This window comes from Lissotriton helveticus, chromosome 11 (assembly GCF_964261635.1).
Source record: "Lissotriton helveticus chromosome 11, aLisHel1.1, whole genome shotgun sequence".
Taxonomy (NCBI): domain Eukaryota; kingdom Metazoa; phylum Chordata; class Amphibia; order Caudata; family Salamandridae; genus Lissotriton; species Lissotriton helveticus.
The window spans coordinates 259,857,424-259,873,860 of NC_136072.1; the positions used below are offsets into that span (position 1 = coordinate 259,857,424).

The window sequence follows — 16,437 nt, forward strand, 5'->3', positions numbered from 1 at the left end:
AAAGGTTCAACCACAAATTCAGAAAGGCTCTTGCGAGACTTAACGCTGTACTGAAAAAAGGTAATCAATCACAGAGTAAGATTGTGGATTGAAGAAAGGCGTATGTTGGTGCTCTCAGATTAATAAAATCATTATGGAGGAGGCACCCAGTAAGGCAAAGGATAACCTGGCCTTCTGGTAATTTATAAATAATTGCTCAGATATAATGAAGCTATCGTGGTCCTTGAATGGATTGCTCGTTTTAGAAGTGTATATGCAATTGGAAATACGGTTGAAAAGGCTAATCGCAAGGAGGGGGAATCCTATAATCCCTTTCATTTCTAGTGAAGATTATGCAATGTTCATGCAAACCTTGCAAGAGGTAATCAATGAAATTATTAAATGTCCCAATTCAAAAGCTGCAGATCCAGTGGGGTCCCTTCAGATCTTTTGAAGGCCATATGTTCCGAAGGCAACTTGTAAAATGGAAACATGAATACCTGGTCTAAATCCTTAATTGTACAATCTATAAGAAAATCCAGTTGTAGTGACCTGATGTCTTTCTTGGACAAACTGGTCAAGGTGGTAGAAAGGACTATCTTGGATAGATTGGGACACTGGGTGGCATATCATCACTTTTTAACAGGTATTCAGTATGGATTTCGGAGGGATATATGCACTGTGGAATAGTGTCTTAGCTTGAAATACACAATAGCTAAACTTGCCATGATTTACATGGGTTTTGTGGACCTGTCAAGTGCTTTTGACTGCATCATGTCATGGCTGTTGATGGAGGGTATGGGGTTGATGGTCATTTAATTAAAATAATTAGGAACATCTAATCTGTACTGATGCCAGAGTGAGATATGGAATTGATACAGAAGGCATAGCGGAATTTGCTATAGATAGGGGGTTGAGGCAAGGCTGTGTTCTCTTTCTCTTCTCTATACCCATAATTCAAAGAAGGTCTTGGTGGAGGATGCAAGGAAAGGCCCCAAGTTAATAATCAGCCCATCTCCGTATTCCACTATGCATATGATATGGTCCTAATTGTCCAAACTCTTGCCACATGGGAGATTTGGATCTTCAAATCAACTTTACCACGTCATTTGAAATGATCTGTGGTTCAACTGCCCCAGAAAGCAACACTTTAGTATACAAGGTATTGGTTTGAATTATACATCTAACTTCTCAAGCTTGGTGTAATATTTAATTCTGCTGGCACCTGGAAACAGCAGGTTAATGGGAGATATGATCAATGCACTAAGGCAACTACTGTTTTTTTTTCTCCTTTTCAGCAAAGCTGGGACTAAAGCCTGTGACAAAACTCTGCATTATTTATTGGCCCAAGTTCTTATGTTTTGTAGCTTCTTAAAAGTATGGATTAAGGGGCTGTGGTACAGTGGGAAAGATTACTCTCGCTGAAAATGTAAGTCTGAAAAGACTTCTATCGGTCTCCTCAAGTTGAATGACTGCATATGTCATAGCAAATTAGGCTTGCCATGTTTAGAAGACCTGAATAGAGTACACTCCCTTATCCTAATGCATAGGGTGTGGACTAATCCTGAGGATGAGGTGGTCTTTGATTAGAGTAAGGACAAGTATCTAATTTTTAAAGAAATGTGCATGGCGTCTTTTACAATTATTCTAGTCCCTTCTAACACAGAAGGACGTTCCAAGTGATAGGGGCAAGGAGTTAACTCCAGGACCAAGCACACACAAGTCACTATGTTTAATAACTTCTACAATATATCTATGCTATCATCACACACATTTATACTCTGTTACTCCTTGTTTTCCCAGGTGAAATCTCTTGACGAGTCACATGATGTTGGGCGGATTTCCAAGCAGTGGACTGGATTTGTCAAGGAGGCAGTCACAGATGCAGACAACTTCGGGATCCAATTCCCTATGGATCTTGATGTGAAAATCAAAGCGGTGCTACTTGGTGCCTGTTTCCTAATAGTACGTTTTTCAAGAGTAACTGTCACATGCTTATGGTACAGTAGACTGCCAACAGTATTTTCTATGGGATCCAGAGCAGGGTACACCATATCTGAGGTTTCCATGTGCAAGATGTACAGTTTCCCATACATCAGGCTGTTCGTAACCACAGAGTGGTTTTATAACAGACTTTGTAACACTTGTGGCATTAGTTTGACCTTGTAACTCTACCTACCCTCTCATTAAGGATCCACTGGTATCTGACTATGCTGGTGAGTGCACCATTACACACAAGTTCTGGTGTTTGAGAAATGTTTCACACAGAGCAAACTTTCCCTAGAGATAAATACATTCATCATTAGCCTTCATTAATCAACCAGCAGCATCTTGATGAATATTGTAAACCAAACAATATATGCATGGCTTTGTAAATTGTCTCAAGGGTATCACTGTCTGGTATTACTGAGTAGTCAGCTTTTACAGAAAAGACTCCACTTTTCAGTGCAGTGTACTGTTGTGAATCCTGGCAGATCAAATAACTAGAAAATGTGAGTTTTTCTTGAACTTGTCAAAGTAGAAGGAAGTTAGTTGTACAGAAACCCTTCCAGATTTTCATGAAACACAGGCATGCAGATATCATCTGTGATAAGCTCACCGTGCTAATGAAAGTTTGCGTCAGGCCTGAACTATACAAATGCTTTTACCCAGGTTACTTGTAAAATATGGTGGTGCCTTGGCTTGCACCCCTCTTTCCTCAGGTGTTGATCTTTCAAAACTCTCTCCCTCTAACTGATAACTCCCAACTTAAAATATGTTTTCCTCACTTCAGCATCAACATTCCATTTTTGGCATCACTTAATCTCAGCAAAGGCTTGCAGTTGAACATTTAGCACCACAATGCTAACACAGCGGTCTACCATATGGCAGACAGTTTATTAAAATGTATAGATGAATCCTGAATATATAATCATTTTTGACAAAGTACATAGGGTCACCTAATGAGTAACCCTGGGGCCCTTTGTGAATTATTTGTACTCACTGCTGTGAAATTTACTCGACTGCTAATACTAAAAGATGCACCCCCAATAGTAGTATACATATATTGTATTAATCCACAGATTACATCAAAACAGTGTATAGCAATCATCATAAATAATTAGAAAATACTAGATGTATAGATTAAAAACTATAAAAAAAATGACTAAACACGAGGAGCTAATACTTTGTATGAATAGTCTAGACGTTTCATTAGTCTTATAATAGATAATATTTTAGAATTAAAGATAATGGTTATCACAGCCTCCAAGGTAGATCCTATTTGTGCCTTCTTGAAAAACAGTCGCAAGTAGAATTTTCTTAGATTCGAAGGTTTGAAGCAAATTTAAAAAATGTGTTTTAGGGTTTCAGTTGTAAGTCTACAAAATCGACAATCAGATATTCCTTTAACAGCTAGCTTTCATTTCCACTCAAATGTATAAACAGCAATATAGAACAACCTGAATCTAAGGTATTTTTTTTTATGTAACTGGGCAAATTTACCCGAGATATTCTTGGTCCTTACAAACAAGGGTTTCAAAAACAAAATCCATGTCTTGCTACTTCTGTAGCATGGCCAGGTCGTTCTTCCTCTGGCTACTGAATAGAGTCCTTTGCAGCAGACATTTTCAAGCCACTCGATTTAATTTAGACATTGACTCTTCCTTAGGGAGGTTATGCTTTTCTAGAGCCTTTTTTAACAATGCAAAATTCAGTTCTGTTTCCTTGTATGATGATTTCTTGCGTACCAGGTAAATTAGGAATTTTAAGGTTATGGAGCTAGCCCTTGCCCAATCACATAAGTAATTCAAGCTGCCCCTCTAGTGGAGTAAAGAAAACACAAGGAGATGATGGCTGGAGCGCTGAAACATTTCAAACACTCATCCCTAGTCACAGATCTGGATTGAATCCATCATTGTCATTGTTCTTTAGTTCACTTTGCCACCCCAGTTCAGATCCAGTCATAATCAATCAAATCAGTCTTGACCCTGTACCTCATGGGAACAGTCTAGCCCGAACTGAAACAAGCATCCTGTACCGGTTTTGGGGAAACACCCCTTATCAGCCCGGCTACCTTGAATCCAATGGCAAAGTGAGCAAGGGACCCATGTCTTGGCATACCATGCCAACTTAGGGTGACCAAAGCAAACATAAGGAGATAATGGATGGAGGACTGAAACTTTTCAAACACTCACCCCGTCTCAGATCTGGGTTGAATACATCATCATTCTTTAACTCACTTCGTCACCCCAGTTGAGAAAAAGAATACTGGATTTTATCCAGATCTATTGACTGGGGGTAAATGTTTGATTTACTCTGCATTCCATCTATCATCACTGTGTCTTTCGCTATCTCGCCCTAAGTGCGCCGGATAAGCCCAGATGTGGATCCTGGGCTCACTGTGTCACTGGATTCAAGCTAGTCTGGCTGATGAGAGGTGATGCCCTGAAACCGACCGATGATGCTTATTTTCGGTCCAGGGAGGACCTGGTTTGGCAGTTTGGTCAGGACTGTTCCCATGAGGCACAGGGTCAAGATTGATTTGCATATGGCTGGGTCTAAACTGGGGTGGTATGGTGAGCAAAAGAACAATGAATTTAACCCAGATCTATTGACTGGGGTGAATATTTGATTTGCTCTGCATTCCGTCCTTAATCTGTGTGTCTTTTGCTCTGTAGTGGAGTAGGCTCAGAGTACTTATGAAATGTTGCCTCCGGACCTAAACTATATGAATGCTCAGGTTACTTGTAAAGTATGGTGGAATTTAGCCTGCACTGCTTCCTCCACAGGTGTTGATCTTTCATAACTCTCTCCCTCCGACTGATAACTCCCAACCCAGAATGTTGATGCTGAGATGAGGAAAGATATTCTGTTTTTGGCATCACAGAATCTCAGGCTTGCAGTTGGAATTCAGCACCACAGCACTCATACAGAGGTCTACCATAGGGCTGATAGCCAATAAAATTTACAGATGAACCCTTGGGAGGCATTTTCATTTTTGACAAAGTACGTAGTTCCACATAATGAATAACCGTGAGGCCCTTTGTGAGTTCATTTTATTTCCTGCTCTGTAATTTACTTGACTGCTAATACTAAAATATGTACTCTGTCAACTATTACTCTCAGAATTCTGAAGCAGACTGGAACAAACATCTCAAAAAAAATCTTTGCCTTGACCGTTTTCAGTGTTCAGAGAGAAATACTTGCTTGCCTGTAAACTCTTCTCTTTACCTACTTTAAACCTTCCTATAGAAGTAGTAGTAACTACTTTATTTCGGTCCAGAGACCATAAAAGTGAAAATGCAATAAATACACCATGATAATAAAAAATATTAATAATGATAATAGCAGGAAAAAGGGAAAGAAAATACATAAAAACATTTTAATTAAATGTAATCCATAGGATGGGCCTTATGAAGGACCTCCTCTTCCTATATGATCTGAAAATGTTGCAGTGAGGTCACAAGATAGAATAAGAAGCTGTTATAGGTATTTAAGAGAATATTGGCTGATACTTACCTTCTCTGAAAATATGGGCCCAAGAATCTGTTATAGGTATTTAAGAGAATATTGGCTGATACTTACCTTCTCTGAAAATATGGGCCCAAGAGCCACATGGGTAATTAACAGCCATTAATACCCACCAGTGCAGGCAATACAGGATTTTAGCAGCCATCCATACCCCTAGAGTTGTGTTCATCTGCATTGTGCTGCCCAGTTGCTTTTCATTCCCTTTCTCCTTCAGGGTGAGGAATATGGTATAAGGAGTCAAAAACCTCCCAAAGAGCTGAGAGCAGGTTCCCATGGAAATATCCCTTTTGCAGGCCTGAAACAGTAGCTATAGCCAACAAATGGACAATTCTGATTTCCTGGATAGATCCAAGGATTAAAGTAAGGGCGTTAAATCAACTTAATTACCTAAAGCTAAAGAAGTGACTGAATTTAAGAATCTTTCAATCCGACATCTGGTGATCTGCTAAATGAGCAGATCGCTAAGATGGACTGTATTTAACTGCAAATGTTTAAAATCTGTATTTCAGGTCCACCAAATTAATATTTTTTTGTCCATTTCTTTTTAGGATTTGATGTTTTTCGAGCACCAGCCAGAAAATAATAGACACTTGTGACCTTGACACCTCACATTGACTGCATTAACTGGCTAATATAAATGATTGTTATATACTTCTCAAAATGTTTTACATATATTTTAAATGAAATGATCAATATATTTTTCTTAAAGCAGAGACTTAAGTGTGCTTATGATGCATAGATTTCACATCAGCTATGTTATTAAACTGAATTTTACCCAATTGATTAAATTTGTTGTTGGACTGGGTGGGAGCAGTGCTTAATTGTTGCCTGAGTTTGCCAGCACTCTGCACCGGCAATTCTGTTTCAACACCAGCACTTGTTTCTTACAGTCTACCACTACCACATGATGGCAGTGCTAGTCTATTTTTGAGCAGAGCACTTAAGCAGCTAGTATAGAAATGTTATGTACATCAGAATAACAATACGTCGTCCTGCCCTTCTTAAATGTTTTCTCATATGGAATAATCAAAACATGTATATTGCAGTACGGTGGTTATCAGGGAACAGCGGGACTCGTATTTGGTAGCACCAGGAGGGTGTGCAAGTTGCAGTCTTCTCCCATGAAATACTTATGTTCAAATTAAGCTCTGGGTGGGAGTGAGGGAAGGTAGTGAGGTTAAAAGAGTTGTATGCCTGTCATTGTGATAGTTAAGATGTTATCAGATATTCTAAAAGTTGGGGTGCTATTTTTTTCGTTTTGCACTGTATTGCCACTACTGCAGGACATAATGTTACTGTTATAGCTGAGGCTGGCATGCCTTTAAAATGTACCTTGCATTGAACAAAACGTATTCTGGTTTGAATGGGCACCAAAAACATATTTCAGTTTTGATGGATAATAGTGATTTTCCAAATTTGATGACAAGAGAATCTGAATGTCTATAAAGAAATAGAGGCTCAAATTAAGATTTATTACATTAATACCACTTCACACAGCACTTGAAATTATCGTACAACACAAAGAAAACATTCTAGAATAGAACAGTCAGTATACATAAGAAGTCCATGCAGTGAATATTCTGCCACTTTTAAATGCAAAATGGAACTTCCATCCAAACTGAATAGGGAAGCGACTCGTCTTGAATGACAGAAAACAAATTCTCATTAACATGCCGAAAAATGCTAAGGATCTCTCTGTAAATTACCAATAGATTGCGGATTTTACAGAATAAAAGCAAAACCACGTAGAAATATTCTAAACAACAAAGATTATGCATATTTCAACAGATAACAATTAGATATTACACTATAATTACAATACAGATAATTAAAAACTCAATTATTTCATTAACAGTTTAAATTATTACAAGATCCTTAGCTACTACTTAATAAGTATATATTTTAATATGTATGTATATATTGTTGATTTGCATGTAGACAAGGCAGGACTAGTGGGATAATGTTAGCCTCTGTCTTTAATGAAATTCATATTCTCTTGGCAACAAATTTGGAGGATCACTAATTCATTACAAGACTGGTGGCTACCATTATGCATGTTGGTAGCCCCTCAACATTACCTTAGACATATGTGCAATTGGTTTACAATAATGTTGTGCTAAGAAGGAGGAATTGGACCAATTAGCTTCCTTCATAATATCCCCCATCCTGCCACCCCTAAAAAATACACTGGCTGGCCATTGCCCCCCCCCCATTGAGTGAGCCTGACATTTTTTGTAAATCTAAACCTGCCTGTTGCATAATTTACTTTACCCACATTGCAATTGTAGCTGTAGTAACTTCTTTGTAAGGGTTAACAAAGCAAAGCAGTAGTAGATCAGACCAATCTGGTCTAAATTCACTTATTCTGGAGTCATACTTCTTCATGCAATTCACAACACAAAGATTTTTGTAAGACTCAGACAGGATAAAATATAGAATTAGCCTTTGTCTTCATTCTTGTGGTTATCTCAAAGGTTACACCAAAGGCATCATAACCCTGTTACTTACCTCCAAGGTGTAGTGACCGAGGTATTTTCAAATGATTGAGTCGGTTATGATCATTGCCCACCACCATCTCAGCATATTTTAGCCTAATATAGTGATATTTAGGCCTGTTTCTGACTTTACCTTGTTTTATGGCAGTGCTGACTATTGTCTTTGACATGCTTTCATGTTATCTTGCTTTGCAATTAATATCATCACATGGACATAGTGATGTGTAGACCTGAAGCTACAAAGAAGGGTTTGATTATGTCTCTTTCTGTTTCTGCCTTCTTCTTTCTTACTGGCAGGGCTTGTCTATTGGCTTTGGCATGATCTTATGCCTTCTTGCATACTAATGTTGGCTCTTTGCAGGAGTAGGTCCCTATGCTTGAGCAACTCCATATTCTAAACTGCAGCCATCTTCTGAGCCTCTTTAGGTGAGAGGTTATGTTTTAATTCTTAGTCGTTATTCGCTTTTCCTAAACTAGAGAGGACCGGTTCTTATCAGAGGAATGTGCTCACTCCGTGCCGGAGTCATAGCAAACGCCTGGCCAGCTGGTGTTGTGCTCTCTCCGTACGAGGTGGTACAGGAATCTGATAAAGAAAGTAGGAGGATTGCATTTTATATTAGAGAAAGGATCCGAGTTCTCAGAGAGAGTGTGAGTTAGTCTGGTGGTTTAGCGGTCTGGTGATACATCATGGTGCAGACGTGCAGTCATGGCTGTGGAGCAGAGAGTCCTGACTGCGCCATAGGGAGAGAGATGTGTAGAAACTTGGTGAGGTGTTCCACTAATTCTTATTTTCTAACTGTTTCTGCCTAACTATTATTTTTATTTTCAGCTTCTACATATATGTATATGTCAGTAATTGCTATTGTGAAGAATGTCTACTGTGATGTTTAGTTATTTCTTTCTTTTGCCATTCCATCATTGTGTAATAAAGAAACCCCAGAGCATATAATTTGTCTGTATTCCTTGTGAGGGAAGGTCGGGCCCCTTTTTTACCAGGTGCTCAGGGAGGGATTGGTAATTTCCCCTCCAACGGGTAGTTGTTGATACGGAGGGGAAATCGGCTCCCAGCAGGGAAGTCTAAATTCTAAGGGGCTCATTAGGATGATGGGCGGACTTTGTCCGCCCGCCATCCCGTCGGAATTCGGGACCGCCCGCCATTAGGGCGGGGGTCCCGTGGGGGTTATTAGGATGTGCCCGCCACAGTGGCGGGCACATCCTGCATTTATAGTATTGTGGCGGGCTGTGCTCTCTGCACCGCCCGCCACAATGCTATAAATGCATTAATGCATTTGCATAAACAAAGAGGCAGGCACCGTGCGGTGCCTGCTGCTTTGTTTATTCAAATAAAGGGGGGTACGACAGGTACCCCCCCATGTGCAGCCCCCACCTCTCCTTCACTCTGGGGGCGCACAGGGGGCCCCCAGAGTGAAGACCGCATGCCATTCCGTGGCAACATCGCAGCCGCGGAAAGGCATCTACACAAGCCCATCGTAATATGGCTGGCGGTGTCTATTAGACACCGCCACCATATTAAACCTTTTCGGCCCCGGTCGCAAGGCGACCGGGGCGGAAAAACGACGGACGGTCTTTCCGTCCACCGCGGTCCCCCCCCCCCGCCATCCTAATATGCCGGGGGAATTTAGGTGCGGATGGCTGGCGGGGGCAATCCACCCGCAATCCTATTGGGCCCCAAAGTGTTTCACCCCTGCATAGTGGAGGAGGTATGTGTTTGTTCGCCGGAAGGCGTTGTTCGCACTGAGGTGCTTTGCCGTGCAGTGGCGCGTTGTTCACCGGAAGGTGTTTGTTAGAAGCGGCTGTCTCTAGTTGGCAGAGGTATACACTTCTGACAAATAGGGACACACCTTTTCTAGTCAGGGCAAGGGGATCACACACTTAGATAACCCCTGCTCACCCCCTTGGTAGCTTGGCAAAGCAGACAGGCTTATCTCAGAGGCAGTGCGTTAAGCATTTATGACCACATACAGTAATAAAGTGAATACACTACAAATGGACACGACACAGTAGTATTATAAAAATAAGTATTTTTATATAAGGCTTAGCACAAGACCAAATAACGACAAAATATACCACAGTCTTAATAAATACTCTTGGAAGGAAAAATAATAGTTCAAGCACGGTTTCTTCTTAGCACAAAGTCTTTAGTAACAAAAGCAACTCTTCTTCTTTAAAACACAGTTCTTGGCAACAATGTAACCCACACGGGAGTCACACGACGTCGAGGCAAAGTTAATCCAAAGGTTCGGCGTCGACCGCGAGGAGCGGTACGTTTAGCCCGGAGTCGCACAGACCCCAACAACACAGTACCTTGGAAAAGTGAAGCACTCGATGATCAGCGGCGTCGAGATGTCCGGCGTCGCGTCTTCGGCGTCGATCGGGCCTCGGAGTCGGGGCGATCTGCAGCGGCGTCGACCGAAGTCAGGCGGGAGCAGCGCTCACGAGATGAAGCAGGATACGGCGTCGTCGATGTCGATGTTGCAAGAGTGAGCAGCGCTCACGGCGTCGATAGGGCTCGAGGTCGATGCAATCAGAGCGGCGTCGACACAGGGTCACTTGGAGCTGGAGCCGAACTCGCTACTCACTAGCGTCGCTACTGGCGTCGATCGGGCCCGGCGGCCGGCGTCGAAGGTGCGAGACACTGAAGCCGTTACTCACGATGTCGAGCTGGATTCGGCGGCGTCCGTCGGCGTCGAGATTGCTGGATTCTTCAGAGGTGCTGGATTTCAGGTTCCAGCAACAAGCACTTTCAGCAAACAAATGAAGTCCTTTGACCCTGTGACTTCAACAGGAGGCTGGCACTTCTTCCAGCCCTTGGAGATGTTCTTAGCAAGCTTGAGAGTACACACTCAGTTCCTCTCTCCTGGTTCCTTGGCAAAAATAAAGAAGCAACTGCAGGATTCCCCCATCAAACAGCACTCTGGCAGAAGGGGTAGACAGTCCTTGGATCAGCAGGCTTCTTGTCCTTGGTTCAGGTTTCCTTGTCAGAAGTGATCTAAATTCTTGGTTCAGGGGTCCTTCTCTTATACCCCTTTTTGGCTTTGATCCCTTTGTCCAGGCAGGGGAATTTCCCCCCATCTTGGGTTTGTTGTGGGTGTTGCCAGGCCGAGGCACCTGGCCTCTTCACTGTGCAGGGCAGAGTCTTCAGCCGCCCAGCAGGAGCGGAGCCAGCATTGTCACTGGCAGGGGCAGGGCCATCAGCTGCCCGGCAGGAGGTGGGCCAGGAAAGTCCCTGGCAAGCACAGAGTCATCAGTCGCCTGGCAGGGGGGCGGAGCCAGCATTGTATCAGGCAGGGCAGGCTATCAGGAGCTACTCTTCCCCTACTCTCAATGCAAATGCCCCACTCATCCCACACTGACTCATTCAGACCTCTGGAGCCATCCAGCTCCTGTCACACGCACACCAGAACCAGCAGAGACCGGTAGACAGTTAGACAAGAAAATAGCTACTTTCTAAAAGTGCTATTTTCAAACACAGAGTCCAAAAACCATCCACACAAACGGATGCGTTATTAAACCCTGAGTTCAGGGATACCAAACTCGACATTGCACCATGCTCCCCGAGCCCGCTAGGATTATAGCATTAATAATCCTGGCAGCCCATTCTAACTGATGGAGAGCAGGTTACCTTACAATAGTGAAAAACGAATATGGCTGTAATTCACTATTAGGACATGCCAACTTTGTCAGGCTTGTCCTACCTTATGCTTACAATGCACCCTGCCCGTGGGCCTACCATAGGGGTGACTAACATGAAGTTAAGGGAAGGTTTAGGGACTGGCAAGTAGGTGTACTGGCGCAGTCCTCGTGACAGTCAGACTGCACGTGGTCTAGCAATGGTAGACCTTCAGACATACTTTTACTAGGCCGCTCTTGTGGGTGGCACAACATGTGCTGCAGGCCCACTAGCAGCATTTGTATTTACAAGCCCTGGCACTCCTGGTGCACTCTACTAGGGACTGACAGTAAACCAAATAAGCCAAACATGGAATTCAATCAATACAGCAATTTCACATAGGGAGCACTTGCACTGTGGCACTGATCAGCAGTGGCACAGTGCCCAAAGCAATATACCAGCAAAAAACATCGTAAACAGAGGAGGCAAACAGAAAAAATGGAGGAGAGACTCATGCCAATGATGCCAGGTCTAACACGTGTCCCCTCCAGCTGAAATGTGGGGCGAACTACCCTTACCCTAGGGAGTCCTCATCACTAAGGCGGAAAAATCTGGACAGACCATCAGCATTGGCGTGATCTGTGCCAGGGCGGTGTTCCACCGTGAAGTCCATCCCCTGTAGGGAAATGGACCACCTCAACAGCTTTGGATTCTCACCCCTCATCTGCATCAACCATCTGAGGGGCCTGTGGTCTGTCTGAACACGGAAGTGAGTCCCAAACAGGTAGGGTCTTAGCTTCTTCAGCGCCCAGACCACAGCAAATGCTTCTCTCTCTATCGCACTCCACCTCTGTTCCCTGGGAAGTAACCTCCTACTGATGAAGGCTACAGGTAAGTCTCGGCCTCTTCATTCACCTGAGCTAGAACAGCCCCCACGCCATGCTCTGAAGCGTCCGTCTGGACAACAAATTCTTTAGAAAAGTCGGGTGCCTGGAGTATGGGTGCTGTGCACATTGCAGTTTTCAGGGTGTCAAAGGCCGTCTGACAGGCGTCAGTCCAGATCACAAGTCTTGGCTGCTTCCTGGAAGTCAGCGAAGTCAAGGGGTGCACAATGTTATCATAATCCTTGACAAACCTCCTGTAGTAACCCGTGAGACCCAAGAAGGCTCTCACCTGAGTCTGGGTTTTGGGCGGTGCCCATGCCAGGATGGTACCAATCTTGGGTTGCAGGGGGGCCACCTTGCCACTCCCTACTTGGTGCCCCAAGTACACCACTGAACCCTGCCCAATCTGGCACTTACTGGCTTTGATTGTGAGGCCTGCTCTGCGCAGGGCCAACAACACTTCCTGGAGGTGGCGCAAGTGTTCCTCCCAGCTGGCGCTGAACACTGCGATGTCGTCCAGGTAGGCGGCACTGAAATCCTCCAGTCCAGCCAAGACCTGGTTGACCAACCTCTGGAAGGTGGCAGGGGCATTCTTCATCCCAAAGGGCATAACCCGGAACTGGTAGTGCCCATCTGGTGTGGAGAATGCTGACCTCTCTTTTGCCCCATCAGTCCAGGCGATCTGCCAATACCCAGACGTTAGATCAAACGTACTGAGGTACCGGGCAGCCCCCAACCGATCTATGAGCTCATCAGCTCTGGGGATGGGGTGCGCGTCAGTCTTGGTGACTGAATTGAGTCCTCGGTAGTCCACACAGAACTGAAGTTCTGGTGAAGCACCAGGCGCTGCAGCCTTTGGGACCAAGACCACTGGGCTGGCCCAAGGACTGCTAGAGGACTCAACCACCCCTAAGGCAAACATTTTGGAGACCTCCTCCTTGATGTATGCTCTGACCTTGTCAGTCACTCTGTAAGCCTTGTGCTTCAAAGGAGTGCTGTCCCCAGTGTCAACATCATGGACACACCACTGAGTGACACCAGGAATCAAGGAAAACAGATCAGGGAATTGTCCCAACAGTTGGCGACAATCCAGCTGCTGTTCAGGGGTCAGTGTGTCAGAGAGGACAACACCATCCACTGACCCGTCTTGCTCTTTTGCATACAGGAGGTCAGGAAGAGGCTCACTCTCCTCCTCCATTCCAGCATCTGTAGCTAGGAGCATGCCCACTTCGGACCTTTCTAAGTGGGGCTTCAAACGGTTGACATGCAGGACCCGCAAGGGGTTCCTGGGAGACTTCAAGTCCACCATGTAGGTGACATCGCTCTTGTTCTCCACAACCTTAGATGGTCCAGTCCATCTGTCCTTGAGCGCACAAGGTTCCACAGGGGACATGACCCAAACTTTCTGTCCAGGCTGAAGCTCCACCAGAGTGGCATTCCGGTCGTACCACCGCTTCATCTCTTCCTGGCTGGCCTCCAGATTTGCCTGAGCAAGATCTCTGAAGTGCCTAGTCTGGTTCCTAAAGGCCAGCATGTAAATGTATACATCCTGGGGAGGTTTCCTGGGAGATTGCTCCCAGCCTTCTTTGACCAGACTCAAAGGTCCTCTTACCGGGTGTCCATACAAAAGCTCAAAGGGGCTGAACCCTAGAGACTTCTGTGGCACCTCACGGTAAGCAAACAACAGGCATGGCAAGAGGACGTCCCATTTACGCCTCATTGGTTCTTCAAGACCCATAATCATGCCTTTAAGGGTACGGTTGAATCTCTCAACCAACCCATTACCTTGAGGGTGGTAAGGAGTGGTGAACTTGTAGGTTACCCCACACTCCTTCCACAGAGACTTCATATAGTTGGAAATGAAGATGGTGCCCCGGTCTGACACCACCTCTCTGGGGAACCCCATTCGGGAGAAACCACCCATCAGTGCCCGTCCCACCAAGGGGGCCGTCACCGTTCGGAGAGGGATGGCTTCCGGGTACCGTGTGGCATGGTCCACCAAGACCAGGATGAACCTGTTGCCCAGGGCTGTCTTGGGGTCCAGGGGCCCAACAATGTCAATCCCCACCCGGTCAAAGGGGGTACTGACCACGGGAAAAGGTTGGAGGGGAGCCTTCTGCTTCCGCCCGCTTTTCCCACTTGCCTGGCAAGTTTGACAGGTCTTTCAATGGATATCTGTATCCCTTCTCATCTGAGGCCAATAAAAATGGGTGACAAGCCTGTCATAGGTCTTGTCCTGCCCCAGATGTCCAGCTAACGGAACGTCATGAGCCAAATCCAGTAGGAAGGCTCTGAAGCGCTGGGGTACCACCAGCACACGGGCTGACCCAGGCTCAGCAGCCTTAGGCTCGCTATACAGGAGATCGTTCTCCCAGTAGACCAAATGTGACCCTGACTGATCACCTGTTGTCTGGGCTGAGGCCTGCTGCCTCATACCCACAAGAGAAGGGCACACTTTCTGTTCTGCACAAAATTCTTCCCTGGAGGGACCACCATCCTGCTGCCAGTGGGTCAGCTCGGGCAGGTCTCCCAGTTCAGCAACTTGTTCACCGGTGGGTTCCAGGGCATACCCCTCAAGGTCTGCCTCCTCCTGGACCACGGGAACTACGGGGGACGGTTTCCCGCGCCCCCTGCCTCTTCTCTTCACAGCTGGGTCCTGGGCCATACTTTCAGGCTCCAGAACCCCATCAACACCCTTACTTGCTGTCATCGATCGAGTGGTTGCACACACCCAACCTGGCACACCCAACATTTTCAAATGTGTCTCCCTCCCCAACTTAGCCCAAGGGGAGTCTTCCAAATCATTGCCCAGGAGACAATCAACAGGCATGGCGGGCCTTACAGCAACTTGAAGAGTACCTGAAACTCCCCCCCCCCATTCAAAGGAAACTTGAGCTACCTCACACTCTCTCTGGGAGTTGTCAGCAGCTATCACAGGGCAGAATGCGTGGAGAACAACCTGCTCTCTGGACACCAAGTGACACTTGACAGCTGTCACACTCGCTGCGGTGTCTTAGAGAGCTTCCACTCTATGGCCATTAATGGTCACCCACTGCCTATATTTCTTAGTGTTACTAGGCAGAGGGGGTGGAGGGACCATTTCCATATCTCCTAAAGAGACCAGGGACATCTCTGCGGGACCCTCCCCACCATGGGCAACCATCTCCTCCCCTCCCAGGGCTACACTCGCCAGCTGACGGGGTGGTGCACTGGGTGGTGCACTAGAGTTCTTCAAGGGACACTGAGGATCATAAAAACGGTGTCCCACCTGCTTACAAGCGAAGCAGGTCATTGGGCCCCTATGACCAGGTTTACCTGGCGGGGCCTCTGATTTCTTCACAGGGGGAGGCTGGGAACCCTTCCCTTGGTTCCCTTGGGGATTACTTTGGGGCCCATTCTGGAACTCCCTCTGTTTACCCTTGTCCCCCCACTCTTCTGCTGGGGACCCTGCCCACCTTTGGCTGAGTCTCCCACTGGACCCTTGTGAACCCTGGTACTGACCCAGCGGTCCGCCTCCTCAGCAAGTTTTCTAGGGTTAGATATCTTGCTATCAATAAGGTGCTGGCGCAGCTCTGGAAAACAGTTATTAGACAAGTGCTCCCAAGCAAACAAATCATAAAGAGCATCATAACTTTCCACTTTGCTGCCCTTTACCCAACCATCCATGGCTCTGCAAAAAAATGACGCATATTCAACCCACGTCGTACCAGGCAACTTCTTACATTCTCTAAAGGCCTGTCTGTACTTTTCTGGGGTTAGGCCATACCTTAACATTAAAGCATCTTTCATATGAGTATAAGACATCCTATCCTCAACAGGCATGTCTAACAGGGTATCTCTTCCCTCATTCACAAAGCGACCCCACAACCCCGCTCCCCAATCCTTCTCAGGGACCCGGTGGGCCAACAATGCTAACTCATATGCTTTAAACCATTGA

General features: G+C 45.4%; 1 protein-coding gene across 1 annotated transcript in view; it reads left to right on the plus strand.

Moving 5' to 3' along the window:
* The window catches only part of LOC144790775 (phospholipid scramblase 1-like), a 209,036-nt gene extending 202,950 nt beyond the window's left edge, over nt 1-6,086 (plus strand). Inside the window, exons 6-7 of the mRNA XM_078665470.1 lie at nt 1,783-1,944; nt 6,039-6,086. Of these exons, the coding sequence (XP_078521596.1) occupies nt 1,783-1,944; nt 6,039-6,086 (210 nt within the window). The remainder of the gene's footprint in view (nt 1-1,782; nt 1,945-6,038) is intronic.
* The last annotated feature ends 10,351 nt before the right edge of the window (nt 6,087-16,437 follow it).